Source organism: Mesoplodon densirostris, chromosome 1, assembly GCF_025265405.1.
Source record: "Mesoplodon densirostris isolate mMesDen1 chromosome 1, mMesDen1 primary haplotype, whole genome shotgun sequence".
In the NCBI taxonomy this organism is placed as follows: domain Eukaryota; kingdom Metazoa; phylum Chordata; class Mammalia; order Artiodactyla; family Ziphiidae; genus Mesoplodon; species Mesoplodon densirostris.
The window spans coordinates 73,739,091-73,757,445 of record NC_082661.1 but is presented as its reverse complement, the minus strand read 5'-3'; the positions used below and the strand labels follow the sequence as shown (position 1 = coordinate 73,757,445).

At 36.0% G+C, this 18,355-nt stretch overlaps 1 protein-coding gene across 4 annotated transcripts in view; it reads left to right on the top strand.

The window, feature by feature from the left end:
- Positions 1-18,355, top strand: part of TBCK (TBC1 domain containing kinase) — a 234,974-nt gene that overhangs the window by 29,542 nt on the left and 187,077 nt on the right. For all 4 annotated transcript variants that reach the window (XM_060104569.1, XM_060104545.1, XM_060104552.1 and 1 more), the window contains exon 4: positions 18,198-18,312. In XM_060104569.1, coding sequence (XP_059960552.1) covers positions 18,198-18,312 — 115 coding nt within the window. The remainder of the gene's footprint in view (positions 1-18,197; positions 18,313-18,355) is intronic.

The following is an 18,355-nucleotide window of genomic DNA, read 5'->3' as shown; positions in this document are numbered from 1 at the left end:
CTTCAGAGCACAGGCTCAGTAGTTGTGGTGCACAGGCTTAGTTGCTCTGCAGCATGTGGGATCTTCCCGGACCAGGGATCGAACCCGTGTCCCCTGCATTGGCAGGCGGATTCTTAATGACTGTGCCACCAGGGAAGTCCCTCATAAGTCTTTCTGTGGGCAAATGTTTTCATATCTCTGCATATATACGTAGCAGTAGAAGTGATGGCTTATATATGTATAAGCATATGTGTCTGTGTATGTATACGTATAAGTATATAAGTATATGATTAATACTATTAGAAACCACCAGACCTTCTTCCAAAATGTTGTACCTTTTACATCCTTACTAACAATGTATGAGAGCTCTAGTTCCTCCATATCCTTACCAGCAGTTGATGTTTTCATTCTTTTAATCGTAGTGGGTATAAAGTGGTATCTCACTGTAGATTTAATTTCCATTTCCATGATGACTAAAGATGTTGGGCGTTTTTTGTGTACTAATTGGGCATTCATATCATGACATACATACCTGTTCAATTTGGGGGATCCCATTTTTAAGTGGGTTATTTGTCTTTTTATTATTGATTTATAGGCATTCTTTGTACATTCTCTATATTCTCCATACATAGACTTTGCTAGATATTTTTTGCAAGTATTTTCTGCCAGTATGGCTTGTCTATTCTTAAGCTGTATCTTTTTTTTTTTTTTTTTTTTTTTTTTTTTGCGGTACGCATGCCTCTCACTGTTGTGGCCTCCCCCGTTGTGGAGCACAGGCTCCGGACACGCAGGCTCAGCAGCCATGGCTCACGGGCCCAGCTGCTCTGCGGCATGTGGGATCTTCCTGGACCGGGGCATGAACCCGTGTCCCCTGCATCATCAGGGGGACTCTCAACCACTGCACCACCAGGGAAGCCCTTAAGGTGCATCTTGATGAACAGAAATTATTATGTATAATGAAGTCTAGTGTACCAGTTTTTCCTTTTTTGGTTATTGCTTTTTGAGAAAACTTTTCCTTCTCCCAAGTCATGAAGATATTCTCATATGTTTTCTTCTAGAAGCATTATAGTTTTAGATTTTATGGTGGATCTTTGATCTTTCTCAATTTAATATTTGTATATGGTGTTCAAGTTCAGTTTTTGCCATATGGATATCCAGTTGTTCCAGCTCTATTTGTTTAAAAGATATTTCTGGGGCCTCCCTGGTGGCGCAAGTGGTTGAGAGTCCGCCTGCCGATGCAGGGGATACGGGTTCGTGCCCCGGTCTGGGAGGATCCCATATGCCGCGGAGCGGCTGGGCCCGTGAGCCATGGCCGCTGAGCCTGCGCGTCCGGAGCCTGCGCGTCCGGAGCCTGTGCTCCGCAACGGGGGAGGCCACAACAGTGAGAGGCCCGCATACCGCAAAAAAAAAAAAAAAAAAAAAAAAAGATATTTCTTTTCCCATAGGATTGCTTTAGTGTTTTTATTGAAAATTAAATGGCCATGTAATTGTAGGTCTGTTTCTGGCCTTTATTTTGTTTCATTTATCTCTTTTTCTATCCTTATGCCTGTCTTAATTACTCTAACTTTATAGTAAATCTTGAAGACAGAAAATATAAGGTTCCCAACTTTGTTCTTTTGTTTCAAGATTGCTTTAACTATCCTTGGTTGTTTGCATTTCCAGATAAATTTTATAATAACCTCAATTTCTAAAAATGTCTGTTGGTATTCTGATTGGGATTGCACTGCATCTGTGGACAAATTTGGGAACAACTGACATCTTAACAATATTGAGTCTTCCAATAAATGAACATGTTGTTTCTCTCCAAATTGTTTTTTTAATTTATTTATTTAATTTATTTTTGGCTGTATTGGGTCTTCATTCCTGCGCATGGGCTTTCTCTAGTTTTGGCAAGTGGAGGCTACTCTTTGTTGCAGTGTGCGGGCTTCTCACTGCGGTGGCTTCTCTTGTTGCAGAGCACAGCCTCTAGGCACGGGCTTCAGTGCTTGTGGCACGCGGGCTCAGTAGTTGTGGCTCGCAGGCTCTAGAGCTCAGGCTCAGTAGTTGTGGTGTATGGGCTTAGTGGCTCCATGGCATTTGGGATCTTCCTGGACCGGGGCTCGAACCTGTGTCCCCTGCATTGGCAGGGGGATTCTTAACCACTGCGCCACCAGGGAAGCCCTCTCTCCAGATTTTTAAGTCTTCCTTATCTCAGCAATATTTGATAGTTTACAGTGTAGAGTTCTTATCCTTTTGTTAAGTTCATTCCTAAGTATCTTATGTTTTGATATGACTATAGATAAATTTGTTTTATTTTCCAGTTGTTTGTTGGCTAGTATGTAGAAATGCAAGCAGCATAGGCATGCAGTATATAAAAATACAAACATGAACTAGGTCAACAAAAATAAACATAAGGCCTATAGATTGTAAGAAGGAAGAGGAGAAAGGATAAAAAGGGAAGGAAGAGTTGGAAACATATTTCTGTGTAATGATGATATGGTTGTTTATGTGGAAAATCCTAAGGAATCTAAAAAAGTACTCTTTGAATTAATAAATGAATTTAGTAAGGTCACAGGAAACAAGGCCAATATAAAAATATCAGCAATAAGTTGTTAGAATTTGTTGCTTACTTAGCAGTAAATCGCCCAAACTGCTTAGCATCTAATTTTTTCTTAAGTGTATTAGATTAAATCTTCCTCTTGGAAGATCAGGTAATCCAGTGAGGTAGAAAGCGATTATTTAATGTAGTCTTTGAATAATATTAAAGCCTAGAGCAAATTCACTAGCTCATAGTCCCTAGAACTTAGATATGAAACTATTTTAGGTAGACAGGGTGCCAGAAATCACCAAACTGGGCGCTTGTGCTACAGCAAAGGTGACTTGACAATTTCTGTTTAGTGGTCATCTGAGATGAGATACTTGGAAAACTGAGATAGCCATTGTTTTTGAGGATAATAAATACTTCTTTAATGTTTTAATAAAAGATATTTTTGACTGAATGGAGGGTGATCCTATCTCTATGTGGAGATGGGTTGCAGTCATAATTGCTAGCAGGGTCAGAACTTTACTCAGAGAGCAAGATTGGAGCTGATCAATTTCTTGAACACATACTTGATTTTAGCCCCAATGGACAGCAGAATAAAACATGGGAGAAATTGTCTTTGTTTGAAAACAGAATTGAGAGTGGAAGTTGTCAAATGTCCTTTTCTATCATAGAATAAGCCCCCATAAAATTTTAAAATTTGAGCAAGTCTGCAAGGGTATACTTGTTAAAATATAGCAAAACTAACCTCCAGATACCTATAAGAGTTAACTTGTCCAAAGGCATTCTTTAAAATTATTCATCTGGATGTCACTGTACTCTCCAAAGCAATTTCAGTTTTGACATAATTAAAGGTTAGAATATCTTTTAAGCAATAATTGGCCAAAATTTCTTGAAGCTATTTCTGGATGGAGGGTCACGTCATCAGTATGCAAAAGGACCTCTCTCTAAAATGTCAGCAGGCAGACATCTAGTTCACCTAAAAGCTGTTCAAGCTAAGGAGGGGAGGACTATCGCTGGCTCTTTGTATTTTTCTCTCAAAACAGATTTTTGCCCTGACAGAGTGGGCCATTTTTTCTTATTCTAATCTTACAATAGTATTTCCTTATAGGCTTTTTGAGTAATGTTAAAAAGCCTTGAGATAATATTTATGTTGTATAGTTTGGCACATAAGCAAATATTGTCTGTGGTGTCAAAAGCAGATGACATATCGAAAAAATCAATCAAAAGATTTACCAACAGAAACTGACTGACTTTAATAGATACTAATTAAGATGATGGTCAGTGGAATGGTAGTTATAACTTTTCCTTTCCTCTTTCAAATGTTAGTCTTGGAAAAATTATGTCAATAATTAATTGGCAAAAATTTTTAGGAGCTATCTAAATGAGCTTTGTCTACATTTTTTAATAGGATGTGTTACACATTACACCCTAACCCTTGGTATATACTGAGGGAATGATATATATGAGGACTTAAATAAGTTAATGTTAGCAGCACTTTTAAGAGCTTTGGGACATTCTTTAAGTGGAGCACTTTTAAATTTAAAACATTTAATCATATCATTCATAAACAAGAGGGATAGAGAAAAGGAAGGGACATAGTATTTTTATTGAGCACATACTATATTCTAGTTACTTTGCTATATACTTTTCATAGGTAACTTTAAGGTTATTACTGCTAGTTAGTGAGTGATCTAAGGTTTACAGAATATCAAATATCTACTAAAGTCACAGTGTAGAATAGTGAACTGTGCCTCTGAAAGGCCTGTTCTCACTATAGCCTTTCTTAGAGCAACAGTACTCCAGAATCTGCCTTTATGACAGGTCCTGTTGAAACAGCACAGTCTTTTGAGAGAATGAACTGCTTTAAATTTCCAAGTTCAATGAGTCCTATCCTTAATTATCAGACTATCTTGATGGCTCTGTGGGGATTTCTTTGTTTCCTGGCATTTTTATCCAACTAGAAACCAGAGAACCCAGTGCTTTCACTCTGTCAGACAAAGAAGCAAGCAAAACTTGTTTCTTTATGACAAAAATCTATTGGTATACTCCTGGCAAAATGATTTCTCTTGTAAGATAGTTGGGGTGGAGAAATGAACACTATATAACTACAAAACATTATACATGGGGTTCATGAGTTCTTATTTTATTTTGGCTTCCTCAGCCACCTATTTCAATTATTTATGCAAATGCAAAGTTTAAATTAGAAATGATTTATTTATCCTAAACTATTCAGAACCTCAAAAGGGAAGGACTAGACAAAAATAATGATGATGGTGATAGCAACAGCATAATTGCAGAATTTTGTGCAATACTTTGTGCTAGACATTGTCCTAAGCACTCTACACTGGTTATCTTATTTTTTTCTTATAGGAGCTCTATGATGTGGTTTACTAATATTACTTCCATTTGATGTGTGAGGAAAGTTAGGCTCTTATGAGGGATCCAAGAAGTAAAGTAATTTTTCCCTGATCATACAACTAATAAGTTGTAAGAGTTCCAGGTTTTCCCCTAATGATGGCAAAATGATCATAACTCTAACTTCATATCCTCTCAGTCTTCCAGAAAGGAGCAAGCCATTTTTATTGGATGCTGTGTAAGACCGAAGATTTTCAATCAGAACAATTATTATAGCCAGGAGAAAACAATTGACAAAGGCCTGAGTCATGTTTCCACTCCTAAAGGCAGGACAAGTGAGCTGAGGAGTATAGGAGAGAGGTGGAACCTGGAATGAAAATTGTAAGTTATCATTGGAAGAAAGGACATGGATACCAGGAAGGGAAACAACAAATGTCTACTGCATTTTAAAGAATAAGTAACTGCTCTAAGCCTCAGTTACTATATCACTACCTGGAGCTTAAACTCTCTTTTGATTTCACCATCCATTGCTGTTAAACACAGAAAAGCAGTGTAGTGTAGTGGTTAAGGACATGGACTCTAAGACCAGCCTGCTGGGTTTGAATCAGCTAATTTCCATGAGTGTCTCTGCTTCAATTTTTTTACCTTCTAGGATAGTGGGGAGAATTAATGAAGTAATAGATGTGAATTACTTATAACAGCACTTGATATAGTACAAGTTATCTGTTTCCTATTAGTAGCAGTAGTGATAATGGTGTCGTTATTATAGCTACTACAGTGTACTAAATGATTATTGGATATTATTATCAATAAGCATTGCCTGTGCAACAGTTATAGCCTTTCTATGATGACCAATTATGATTAATCTACTCAAGGATCATTCCATACTTCTTCAAGTACCTATATGTTTCAGATACTGGGCTAGGTGCTAGTGTGTCTGAAGATGAAAATATAAAGTCCCAGCCTTTAAAGAAATTGCTAGCTAGTGAGTAGACAGAGCTGTAACAAACAATTACAAAATTGCATTTTTGGTGGGGGATGTACTCACAAGAGGTATATGCAAGTTATCTTGGTAGACAGAGTACCTCACAACCTGGAGAATCCAGAAAAGTTTTACTTAGAAAATAATGCTTGTGTTGAATCTTAAAGGATGGATAAGTATCATCTAAGTGGACCAACTAGAAGGGCAGAGAAGATTGCAAGTGCAAAAAGACATTGGTATGCAAGCATATGACTAAAGTAGAGGCAGAGGGTCTGTGGGAAGAGAAGTGGAGGAAATGAACTTGGAGAGCTAAGTACTAAAAACATCCATCAGAAAGCAGTGAAAGTGCTCTCCCTATTTTCCTTTCTAAAACAGTTTTGGAGGGTAGGAGAGGGCACTCTTGTTTAAGATGATGAGTCTTAATATGTGCTATTTTGGACAGTGACTTAAGATGAAAAAGTGTTGGTCATATGAAGAATGAGACATTTCCTACTTATGAGCTCCTCCCACATTACCTAGAAGAAAGATTCTGATTTTTCTCTGCTCTAGTCATCTCAATAAATGAAAGTGTTAGCTCTCTGCTACAAGCAATCTGGTCATTGCATTTGACCTGTGCATGCTGTTACTATCTAATTGTACTTTCTCTGTTCATATGTTAGTTTATTCACTAGCTAGACATTTTGTCAGCTGTCAGTGTTGTTTGTCTTGGTGATAGGCCATAAAAAATCATTTTTTTGACACCATTTACCTCAGTTTCAAAGGTAGATAAGTATTTCAAAATCATCATGATAATGATGGAACATCCCCAGTTCTACCACATACGTATTAGACAAACCCCAGATCGTAATTTTCATGTTTTGATAGTCTTCCTTATTAGTTTTTCCCACAAATATTTGTTTGTTCTCCCATAATGACAGTTTTAAGAATGTGAGACTCCTCAGAAATCTGGGACTCCGTATTGTTCTTTATTTTCTTGTGAAATTTTATGTTAAATGTGTCTACAGCTCTTCTGGTAAAATACTATACTGTGTTTAGCTGTTAAAAGTCTGAAAGAGAAAATGTCCTTCAGCATATGAATAGATAAACATGGCATATCCATTCAGTGAGATACAAAGAAATGAACTGGTAGTACAGGCAACAACATGGATAAATCGTAAGAACGTCATGCTGAAAAAAAAAAGCTAGACATAAAATAGTGCTGTATCATTCCATTTATTTGAAACTCTTGAAAAGACATATTTAGTCTATAGTGATAGAAAACTTGGAGTTCAGTGTTTGCTTGGAGCCAGGGGTAGGATATGGGATTGACTGGGAAAGGGAATAAGAGAACTTTTTTGAGATGATGGAAATGTTCTGTTTCTTGACTGAGGCAGTACAGTTGTCAAAACTCTTCTGATGGTATATTTAAAATGAGTATATTTCATTGTACATAATTTATATCTAAATAAAGACCATTTAAAGAAAGAATTACTCTGTTATAATCATGTCATGATGGAGATAAACTAGTTACCTTGATGTCATGTGTATCTTTATAGCCAACTGTACTTGATTCTATGGCTGCTGCTACAAATTGCCACAAATTGAGCGGCTTAAAACAACAGAAATTTATTATCTCACAGCTCTGAAGATCAGAAGTCAGAAATCAAGGTGTTGGTAGGGCCTACTCCCTTTGGAGGTTCCTGGGAAGAATCCTTCCTCGACTCTTCTAGTTTCTGGTGTCAGTATTCCTTTGCTTCCTTTTGGCTTGTGGCCGCATCACTCCAATATCTGCCTCCGTCTTTACATCTCCTCCTCTGTGTGTCTCTCTCTTATAAGGGCACTTGACATTGGATTTTGTTCCTAACTGGATAGTCCATGATGATCTCCTCAAATGCAACCCTTTCCCAAATAAGGTAACATTCACAGTTTCCAGTGATTATGATGTAGACATATTTTGGGGGAGGGGGCACCATTAGGCTACATCAACCAACATTATCATTCATTAACATAATACTTTTCTGTGACTTGGTAAAAAATAACTGTCTTTCAATTTTTAAACAGTATTCTCGGGTCATTATGGGATTCTATGGGTAAAAGATTTTTTTCACTCTCTCTTCTAAAAGCATGCTGAAATGAGTCTGATCTTTCTTGCATCATAGTGTTAAGACCTGTGACTCTAGTTGAAGGTTAGGAAAAATAGACAAAACGGATTCATTTAGGTGATCTGACTTAGGAAAAAGGAGCTATGTAGGTAAACAAAGCTCCCTAGAGTTCTACATTAGGTTTGAGAACAAAGCCCTGGCTATTAAATTGTTATCTTGCCTTGTTCTACCTTCTCTGTGGATCATAGGAACCTTAGTTTTGGATTCTTTGATCAAAATATGATTACTGTATCACCTCAACTTCTGATAAATAGAATAGGAAATTTTCATCAGTCATATTTCTTATAATTTTCTTGACACAGACCAACACAGCATTGAACTGAACATTTCAGTTTGATAAATTTTGTTTGCAGCAGACGTTTTATTAAACAAGTGCATAAAATTCAGGCCCTCTCATGTTCACTGTTGTGATGGATTGCCTAAAAAATGTGAACTGTTCCACTTAAAGAATGTAAATTGGCCTCAAATAAAAATTCTGAGCAGTAATAGTAATATGTTCATTCTTTGTTCACACAGTAATATGTAAATAAATTTAAGTTTAATTAAAAAAAAAACTTAGGAATGAACTAGGGTACAGATTCAACCAAATATGAACCATCATAGATTCTGTCTTAGAGAAAAGTTATAGCTTTATGTCATCCCAAATGCTGCTAGGGCTTGGCAAGTGGAACTTATTACCCAGTGCATTTGCACTGCCAGTGTCAGTAACTCTGGTGGAAAAAAAAAATGGTTTTGGAGTTTTCTGTGCCAGGATAGTAAAGCTGCTTGGGAGAAGAAAACATTGATGAGGCAGAAATATACCCAGCTCACCCTGGGATCCTCCAATTCTGCTTATCAAGTGGTGATTTTATTCTCACAGAGAAATTAGAAAATCATTCTTCAGATTTTGTTGTGTCATGGAAATAATTGAAGAGCCCAGTTTACAATCTTTGTTAATTTATTGCAATATATATACAGATGTGTTGTAACAAAATGGTATTATATTGTTTATTATAAAGACCCTAGTTTTTTTTGAGGGGGACTTGGACTTTTTGTTTTGTTTTGCTTTTAAGATGATCAGCGTTCTGTGTAGGGCCAGTAATAGCTCATTGGTCTCCGTTTAGCCCCTGTTTGGTGTTATATTTCCCACTTTATAAAACTGCAAACTGAGGCAGGATAAAGTTGGAACACTTTCCAAGCATAGCAAATCAGTGACAGAGTTTCCTGGCTTTATGTCTGAACCTCAAACCACTAGACTATGCTTTCCATATGTATTTTGATCTTATCAAATTAATTTTCTTCTGAGAAAGGAAAGGTATCTAGTATTCAAGTTGGAAAGTTAATTTCCCAATTTATTGTATCCCATTGAGAATTAGTCACATTCCAGACTTAGAGCTTTCAACTGTTTTTTTTGGAGTGAGAATTGAATTATAAAATATGCCCAGTCTCACAACTTATGGACAGATGGACTGTTTGGTGTTTTTTTTTTAGACCTATTACAAAATAATCTTTCGGTAAGCAGTTAATCAATGCAACTTCCTTTTCAAAACATCTGAATCTGAAGCAAATTAATTTTTTAAATAAATAAATTTATTTTATTTATTTATTTTTGGCTGCATTGGGTCTTTGTTGCGTGCACGGGCTTTCTCTAGTTGTGGTGAGCAGGGGCTACTCTTCGCTGCGGTGCTTGGGCTTCTCATTGGGGTGGCTTCTCTTTTTGCAGAGCATGGGCTCTAGGCATGCGGGCTTCATAAGTTGTGGCACATGGCCTCAGTAGTTGTGGCTCACGGGCACTAGAGCGCAGGCCCAGTAGTTGTGGTGCATGAGCTTAATTGCTCCGTGGCATGTGGGATCTTCCTGGACCAGGGCTCAAACCCATGTCCCCTGCATTGGCAGGTGGATTCTTAACCACTGTGCCACCAGGGAAGTCCCTGAAGCAAATTAATTTTTAAATTTAGTATGGGTGGGTATCCTTTTAGGCTCAAACATGTGTGCCAGTAGCAAAATGAGTTATTTCCTTTTTCAATTCCAAAATCTTTCTTGTTTTCTTTTTCCTTTAGAAAAATATTGCTCTGTTAAGTATTGTGATATTTTTTAAAAGGTGTCAAAATTTAGTAAGTGATAAGAGGCAAATTAAGAGCATCAAAGATATTAACACATCACTGAAAATACCCCTCTCCAAATTCTGAAATTATAAACCAGTGAATCATTGAAAGTTCTACACTAGTTTAGTTCTTTTGCCTTGAAATTATAGGACAGTTTAGGTTAAAGATAACACAGGGTTATACAGTTGTTTTATTATCTGAACATTAATCACTAGTATTTTATTTTTCCTTTCCATTTCTTAAGTCACACAGTAGCTAACTATATTTCATCTGTGTTTCCTCTTTTCTTAACATTTTACCTCAGGCTAATACCAAGTAAAGAAAGTTTTAGACCAAAAGGAAAATTTCTGTGGGAATGATCAGATTTATAAGGTGAAAGAACATCTTGAACTCATAGAATCCAGAAATGTGTTTCCTCCTTTGGTTTGCTGACTGTATGGGTATTTTGGCTTATGGAATGGCCCTTAAATATCATGGGATTATGGGTCTGAGGAAATAGCATGTGTGGCTTTAGTTACCACCTATCTATGAATGACTTCCAAAGCTATCTCCGCAATCCCGACCTCTCATTCTCTTTCTTGGCCTCTATTTCTTGCAATCTGAATAACATCTCTTCTTGGAAACTTTGCAGATACTGAAAAGAACTGATGGTTTGAGCCTGATAGGAATTTCTCTGCATTTTAATTTATTTTTCAACATTTTTATTGGGGTATAATTAACATACAAGAAAACTGCAAGTATTTAATCTATACATTTGGTGAGTTTGGACATAAGCAGGTACCCATGAAACCATCACCACAATCAAGGTACATAATAGACATATCCATCACCTCCAAAAGTTTCCTTGAGTCCTATTTATTTGTGTATGATCTCACTTAATGTGAGATCTACCCTCTTAACAAATTTTTAAGAGTTCAGTACAGTATTGTTAACTGTAGGCACAATGTTGTACAACAGGTCTCTAGAACTTGATGATGTTGCATAGCTGAAACTTTACACCAGTTGAACAGCTCCCATTTTCTTGTCTCCCTAGCTCCTGGTAACTACTGTTCTTCTCTGCTTCCATAAGTTTGACTATTTTAGATACCTCATATAAGTAGAATCATGCAGTATTTGTCCTTCTGTGTCTGGCTTATTTCACTTAACATAATGTCCTCCAGGTTCATCCATATTGTTGTCACAAATGGCAGGATTTTCTTTCTTTTTTTAAGACTGAATAATATTCTATTGTATGTATATACCACATTTTCTTTAACCATCTATTGATGGACATTTGGGTTGTATAAGAGAATCTTTATGGTATGTTTTAAATCTGACAGAATTAGTCCCTCTCATTGATTTTTTTCCCCACTGTTTTCTTATATATTTTTGTATATTTATTATTCTTTTTTTTTTTTGGCTATATTCCCTGTGCTGTAGAATATATCCTTGTAGCTTATTTATTTATTTATTTATTCCGGTACATGGGCCTCTCACTGTTGTGGCCTCTCCCGCTGCGGAGCACAGGCTCCTGACGCGCAGGCTCAGTGGCCATGGCTCACGGGCCCAGGCGCTCCGCGGCACGTGGGATCCTCCCGGACCGGGGCACGAACCCGTGTCCCCTGGATCGGCAGGCGGACTCACAACCACTGCGCCACCAGGGAAGCCCCTTATTATTCTTACCATACACAAAAAGGGGCACAAGGAAACTTTTGAAGGTGATGGATATGTCTGTTACCTTGATTGTGGTGATGGTTTCATGAGCGTATGCATATGTCCAAGCCCATCAAATATGTCAAATATGTGCAGTTTTTTGTATATCAATTATACCTCAATAAACCTGTTTTTAAAAAATAATAAAAACTCTGAAAGACATAAAAGTAGACTTGAACAAATAGAAACACATCCTTTTTTTTGGATAGAATAACTCAAATTCATAAAGATGTTAAGCCTCCCCTAATATATGCAGATTTAATGTGAACTCAACTCAAATACCAAATACTAACAAGTATTTTTTTTGAGCTAGAAAAATTGTAGGAATCTATCTTAACAACTTAGTTTAATTCGCAGTTTTAGCCAGATATTAACAAGATTATCATTTTATCCACCATACAGTGGCTCATTATTCTTTCAGTAAATAAAAGACTAGGAGAGGTGTATTTTCAGCAAACTAGTACTTTCTTTTTTGGATAGCCATTGTGTGAACTTAAGCAATTTATGTTTTCTTGACTTACTGAAGAATTATACACTCTTTTATAAATGAAGTTAACACCATTGATATAGTCTAGTCTAATATACTTTTTTTGAGCTGTTATTTCCTTAGTGGTGATGAACTTAATCTTGTTATCTCCACCCTCTTGCACCATCATGGATGTGGTTGTATACATTTATTGAACACCTATTATTTGATACCCATTTATTGAGCACCTACCTTATAGGCACTATGGTAAGCATAGGGATTCCAAGTTGAATAAGCTTCAAGGTATTCAAGGTACCACTGCCTCAGGGTACAGTGAGAGAGACAAACCTATACAGAAATTATTTCCATAGAATTAATAAACCCTGCAACTATGTACTGTCAGAAAATAGAGACGTAGAATTCTACCAAGGGTAGAGCCATTTGATGAGAAGCCATTAAGGATCCTGGCAAAAAAAAAAAAAAAAAAATATATATATATATATATATATATATATATATATATATACTGAAATGGCAGAATAGATCTAGAATAAAGAAGGATGTCAAAAAAAAAAAAAAGGACTGGTTGAGATAACATGGGTCTCAAGGTCTTAATGAGATTAGAGAGCAGGTCCTCAGGAATGGGGAACAGAGAAGTATAGGAGATTGTAGTTGAAAATCAAGATGTTTTGAGTAAGTAGCAGTTGAGCAATGTCTCATGACAAACTGTCTGTATTTCAGGATATTGGCTGGAGTTTGATGAAAATCTGTGGCTATGAACATGGGAAGCTAACTAATCCTTATAGATATTAAACCCATGATCTTGGCCTCAGTATGTTTTAACCAACTAAGCTAAACAGCTGCAGATAATTTACAGATGATTGAATCAGAAGCACACAGTATAAATTTCCTTTGAAATACATCTGGAAAGGGATAAAGAAAACATACTTGGTATTGTACTAAATTAATAGATTTGAAATTCATTAAGCCATATTTAATATCCAAATACAGCCAAGTTGAGTCATGCCTAGAAATTATCGACATTTGTTCTTGGTGGTGGTGGTGGTGGTAGTCATGTTTTTTTCTCTTTTAGTTATTAATCTTATTACTTTCCAAGATTTATGATTTTTGTAGGTCTGCTTTGTTCTCACCAATGTAATAAATAAATTCTCATGTTTTCTTTTACTCTCAAGACAGAGAAAAAAGATGATTATCATCTCCTAACTTAATTATTGAATTATAATTGTATCAAAATTCTATTGAATTCAACTGTATTAAAATTGTCGGTTTATAAATCTGTGTTTTCAACTATGCTGTAGGCTTTTTGATTGTGGAGATCAATTTTTCTTCCATGGAGCCTAAAAATGCAGAGGCCTAAAAACATAGTACCAAGCAGTTAAAAACAAAAAAGTATACAAAATTCCACAAATACTGATTTCTTTTTCCCGTTATAGAAAATAGCATTAGCTTTTTCTTCTCCTTTATACCTATATTTTAAAATAAATTTAAAAATTAAATCCTAAGAGCACAAATGGGCAGAAAAGCAAATCTGATTTCCTGTCTGATTTAAACTGAAGAATACTGAGTTCATTAACTGTAATACATATATAATCTCAAGTAATAGCTAAGAAGATGTGTCATGAGCTCAGCTTTATATGTTCATATTTTTAAAAATTTTTTCAATGTAAATGCTCATCAGCTCAATAATAGCATGAATGTGCTTTTTGACATGCAGGTGTTTTCCAATTATATCTTAAAATCAGCTAACAAAAGCAGGTCGAGAAAGTAGAAGATGCAGTCTTCTGTTTTCAGTTGTTTCAGAACTGGTTTTATGAAAAAGTCACTTTAAAGATTTGGTTTTAATTTCACGAGAAAGACATCTGTATTGAAATAGTGTGCAGCTGAGGTCCTCTAGTGTCACAGTTGAATATGGCATCAACTTTTAAGATTTTGTGAAGTGTGTGTGTGTGTGTGTGTGAGAGAGAGAGTGTGTGTGTGAGAGAGAGAGACAGAAACAGAAATAGAGATACAGAGAGAAGAACAAGGACAAGAGATATTACTACCTTAAAGTTGACTCAGCAAATGACCTCAGAAAACTAGGTTCTTATGTTTTATTTGTTAATCAATCTCAAGGAAAGTTTTTCTTTGTTTTTAAGAGGGGAGGGGTTTGCATTCTTTCATGTGCACATAGTTATCAATGTAATTGTAGTTGTTTTAAAGTTTGGAATCTTTTCCTTTTACATAGTTGGTTTATTTTTTTGCAGATGTTAATGAAAACCATTAATTCTTAATTGTTCTCATCTCATCTTATTTGCTTACTACTGGCTGTTGTGGCACTTTAATATGGGAGAAACTATTTGATAAAGTAGAATAGTTTATAGATCAGTTTAATAAGAATTCTTTATAAATAGTAACTTTTATTGTTTTTTTATATACTTCATGGGGAATATCAACTTATTGCTTTATTTTAAAATATGGCTGACAACCAGGAAGTACCAGATATATGAGGGAAGAAATAGTTTGAGAGAAAGAGTCAAGGGAGGAAAAAAAAAAATTAAAAAAACTTACCCCAGAGGAAATGAAGATAACATACTTTTTTCCCCCTAAATTAAAAGAATTCTAATAACTATCCTCAGAGAGACTCAAAAGAATAATGTATCCATAGCCAAAGAACAGGATGTATTGAAAAGGAACAACTGGAGACCAGAAAAGAGATCTTGGAAATTAAATAATAGGCCATGCTCATAGGAATATAAGTCTAAGAGTAAAGTATAAAAGAATCCTGAAAGCTTCCACAGAGGAATAACATGGTATCTACAACAAAATTAGAATCAGACTGATATTTTCTCACCATTAATAAAGAACACTCAAAGGCAATGGAGAAATTCTAAGTTTAGAGACAATAATAAGACATTTTAAGACATGCTATGCTTTAAAATATCTACTCATGCCACCCTTATGAAAAATTTTCTCATGACTATATTCTAGCTAAATAAAAAGGAAACACAAAAAGAATCATATGAGGTATAAAAAATGATAGTAGCTGATAATAACATTCATGAATAGAGTTATAATTATAAAATTATAGTATCCATTAAATCCTGATGACTGAGATATTTTCTCTGGAGAGCTAGGGGTTAAGTGGCTTAGGTTTTTATTTCTTTCTCTGCTTAGTTCCATGGTAAATTTTTACTATACATAGTGCAGCAGTGTACCAAAACACTTCCCATCTGTCTTAGAGTAAAAGCCAAGGCCTAAATGGCCTCACATGATCTATCCCTCTGACTTGCTACCTCTCTGCCCTCATCTCCTCCCAGCCTCACCCTTTGCTCATTCTACTGCATACTGCTTCATTGCGTTTTTTGGTGGGTTTTTTTTTTTGTTTGTTTTTCTTTTTTTGAACTGCTATGCATTCTTCCAGTTAAGACTTGCTTACTGTGCCCTCTGCCTGAATTACACATTTCCCAGGGAGCTGCATGTCTTTTTCATTTCCTTTAGATTTTGGCACAAATGTCAGGTCAGTGAAGCCTTCCTTGATCACACTGTATATATAAAATAGCAACCCTCATTCTCTCTTCTCTTCTCTACTTTTTCTCCTTAGCACTTAATCGCTATATATCATGTTATATATTTACTTGTTTATCTGTTTAGCCTTCAAGAAAGGAGCAAAGGTATCTTTTATCTGTCTTATAAAATTTGATAATGTAAAATAATATAAACAATAAATTAAAAAAGAGACTTCCTTGGTGGCACAGTGGTTAAGAATCCACCTGCCAATGCAGAGGACATGGGTTCCAGCCCTGGTCCAGGAAGATGCCACATGCTGCAGAGCAACTAAGCCCATGCACCACAACTACTGAGCCTGCGCTCTAGAGCCCGTGAGCCACAATTACTGAGCCTGCATGTCACAACTACTGTAGGCCGCGCGCCTAGAGTAGTGCTCTGCAACAAGAGAAGCCACCACAATGAGAAGCCTGCGCACCACAACGAAGAGTAGCCCCCACTCACCGCAACTAGAGAAAGCCCGCGCACAGCAACAAAGACCCAACACAGCCAAAAATAAGTAAATAAACTAATTAATTTAAAAAATCAGGAGTTAGGAAAGGAAAATGGGGTAGTATGTTAATTATATCATCTTGCATAGTGAAGAGTTAATTATAATTATGTAAAAGTCTAACCACCAGAAGAGTTGAAAACACAAACTGCTAAAGATGGTTACTTCTGGAAAGTCAGACTAGGATGAGAAGAGAGAGAGATTTTAACTTTTCATCTCTTGTTCTTTCTTATGGTTTTAATTTAGAGGAGGGAGTCATAGTGCAATTATTCTTTTTTTTAATTGTATTTGGCCTACTTTTTATGTCAAGTTTATTGCGATTAATTTACATACCTTAAAATTTACCCTTTTTAGTGTGCAGTTAAATCAGTTTGACCAACTCAGTCCTATAACCATCATCAAAATTAAAAATAGAACAATTCCATCATGTAAAATTTTCTCATACTCCTTTGTATCAACCCATTCCCTCCACCCAAGCCCATGACAATCAGTGATCTTTTAACTTAACACTTTTTATTTAATGTGGGTTCCTTGTAACCTGAATATAATCAAGTCTGAATTGGTGAGTTTGGAGCAGTTACATTTAATGTAATGGTTGATATATCTGAATTAAAATCTGTTAATTGGGCTTCCCTGGTGGCGCAGTGGTTGAGAGTCCGCCTGCCGATGCAGGGGACATGGGTTCGTGCCCCCGTCCAGGAAGATCCCACATGCCGCGGAGCGGCTAGTCCCATGAGCCATGGCCTCTGAGCCTGCGCGTCTGGAGCCTGTGCTCCACAGCGGGAGAGGCCACAACAGTGAGAAGCCCGCGTACCACAAAAAAAAAAAAAAAAAAAAAAAGTTAATTGTTTTCTAATTGTTCCATTTGTTCTTTGTTCGCTTTTCCTTTTATTTGCCCTGCTTTTAGGTTGACTTTTTTTTTATATAATTTCATTGTATCTCTATTATTAGCTTGTTACTTACACCTTTTAAAAAATTAATTTAGTTGTTACCCTCATATTTATTTAGTTTTTTAAAGTCTGATTTAAAGTGTAAAAAAAAAAGGGGGGGGAAGAAAAGAGATCTATACCCAAATGTTAATATTAGTGGTTTGGGGATTGGGTTTGAATTATTCTCCCCTACTTTTCTGTATATTCTTCCTAACTTCCTATATGAATGATGTTTTATTTAAAAAAAAAAAAAAAAGGAGAGGGAGAGGAAGAGAGAGAGAACAAGACAAGAAACTGGGCATCCCTGTGGAAGCTGGCTTAAGAGAGAATAGGATAAGAAAGAAATGTTTGATAAATTACTGGAGGTTGCTTTGTGGATTGATCTGGAAAGTAAGCTCATGTCTATCTGCTATAAAATATAGCTATTTTTCAGGGACATAGGTGTTTTGTCTTGAGCAATATATGTGGTTTTCATTGACTTAGTTCTGCCATATATCTGAAAGTGTCCTGATAATTTGGCAAAGTCCAGCCTGCTGAAGCTCAAGGTCATTTGTATACCACCAATATTAAACTACTTTCGTGGAAGAATAATACTTCAATTGGAGTAGCCTTTAGAAAACTGTACGTTCTTTGTCAGATCAATTCTGTTGTAAGCGGAAAATCAAAAATATGTTGAAATAGATAGTTTAGAAAACGTGTAGAGTTTATTTTCTCTGAATAGAGGAGGTACATTAAAAATATAGCTCTTTGGGGAATTCCCTGGTGGTCCAGTGGTTAGGACTCTGCACTTTCACTGCTGAAGGTCTGGGTTCAATCCCTGTTCGGGGAACTATAATCTCACAAGGCACGTGGCCAAAAAAAAAGTATATATATATATATATATATATATCTTTGAATTTTATCACTGAACCTCATTTTATTTCTTAAAACAAGTTCTATATCTGCTTTGTAATTGACCTATTGATCTGTGACTCTTTTGTTTTCTTTGTAGATATTCAAAGGTTTTGTGCATAGCATTTGAGATACTTCAGGGCTTGCAGTATATGAACAAACATGGCATAGTACACCGGGCACTGTCTCCTCATAATATCCTTTTGGATCGAAAGGTAATCAACAAATAGTATATTAAATATTTGCTTTTTATTTCAC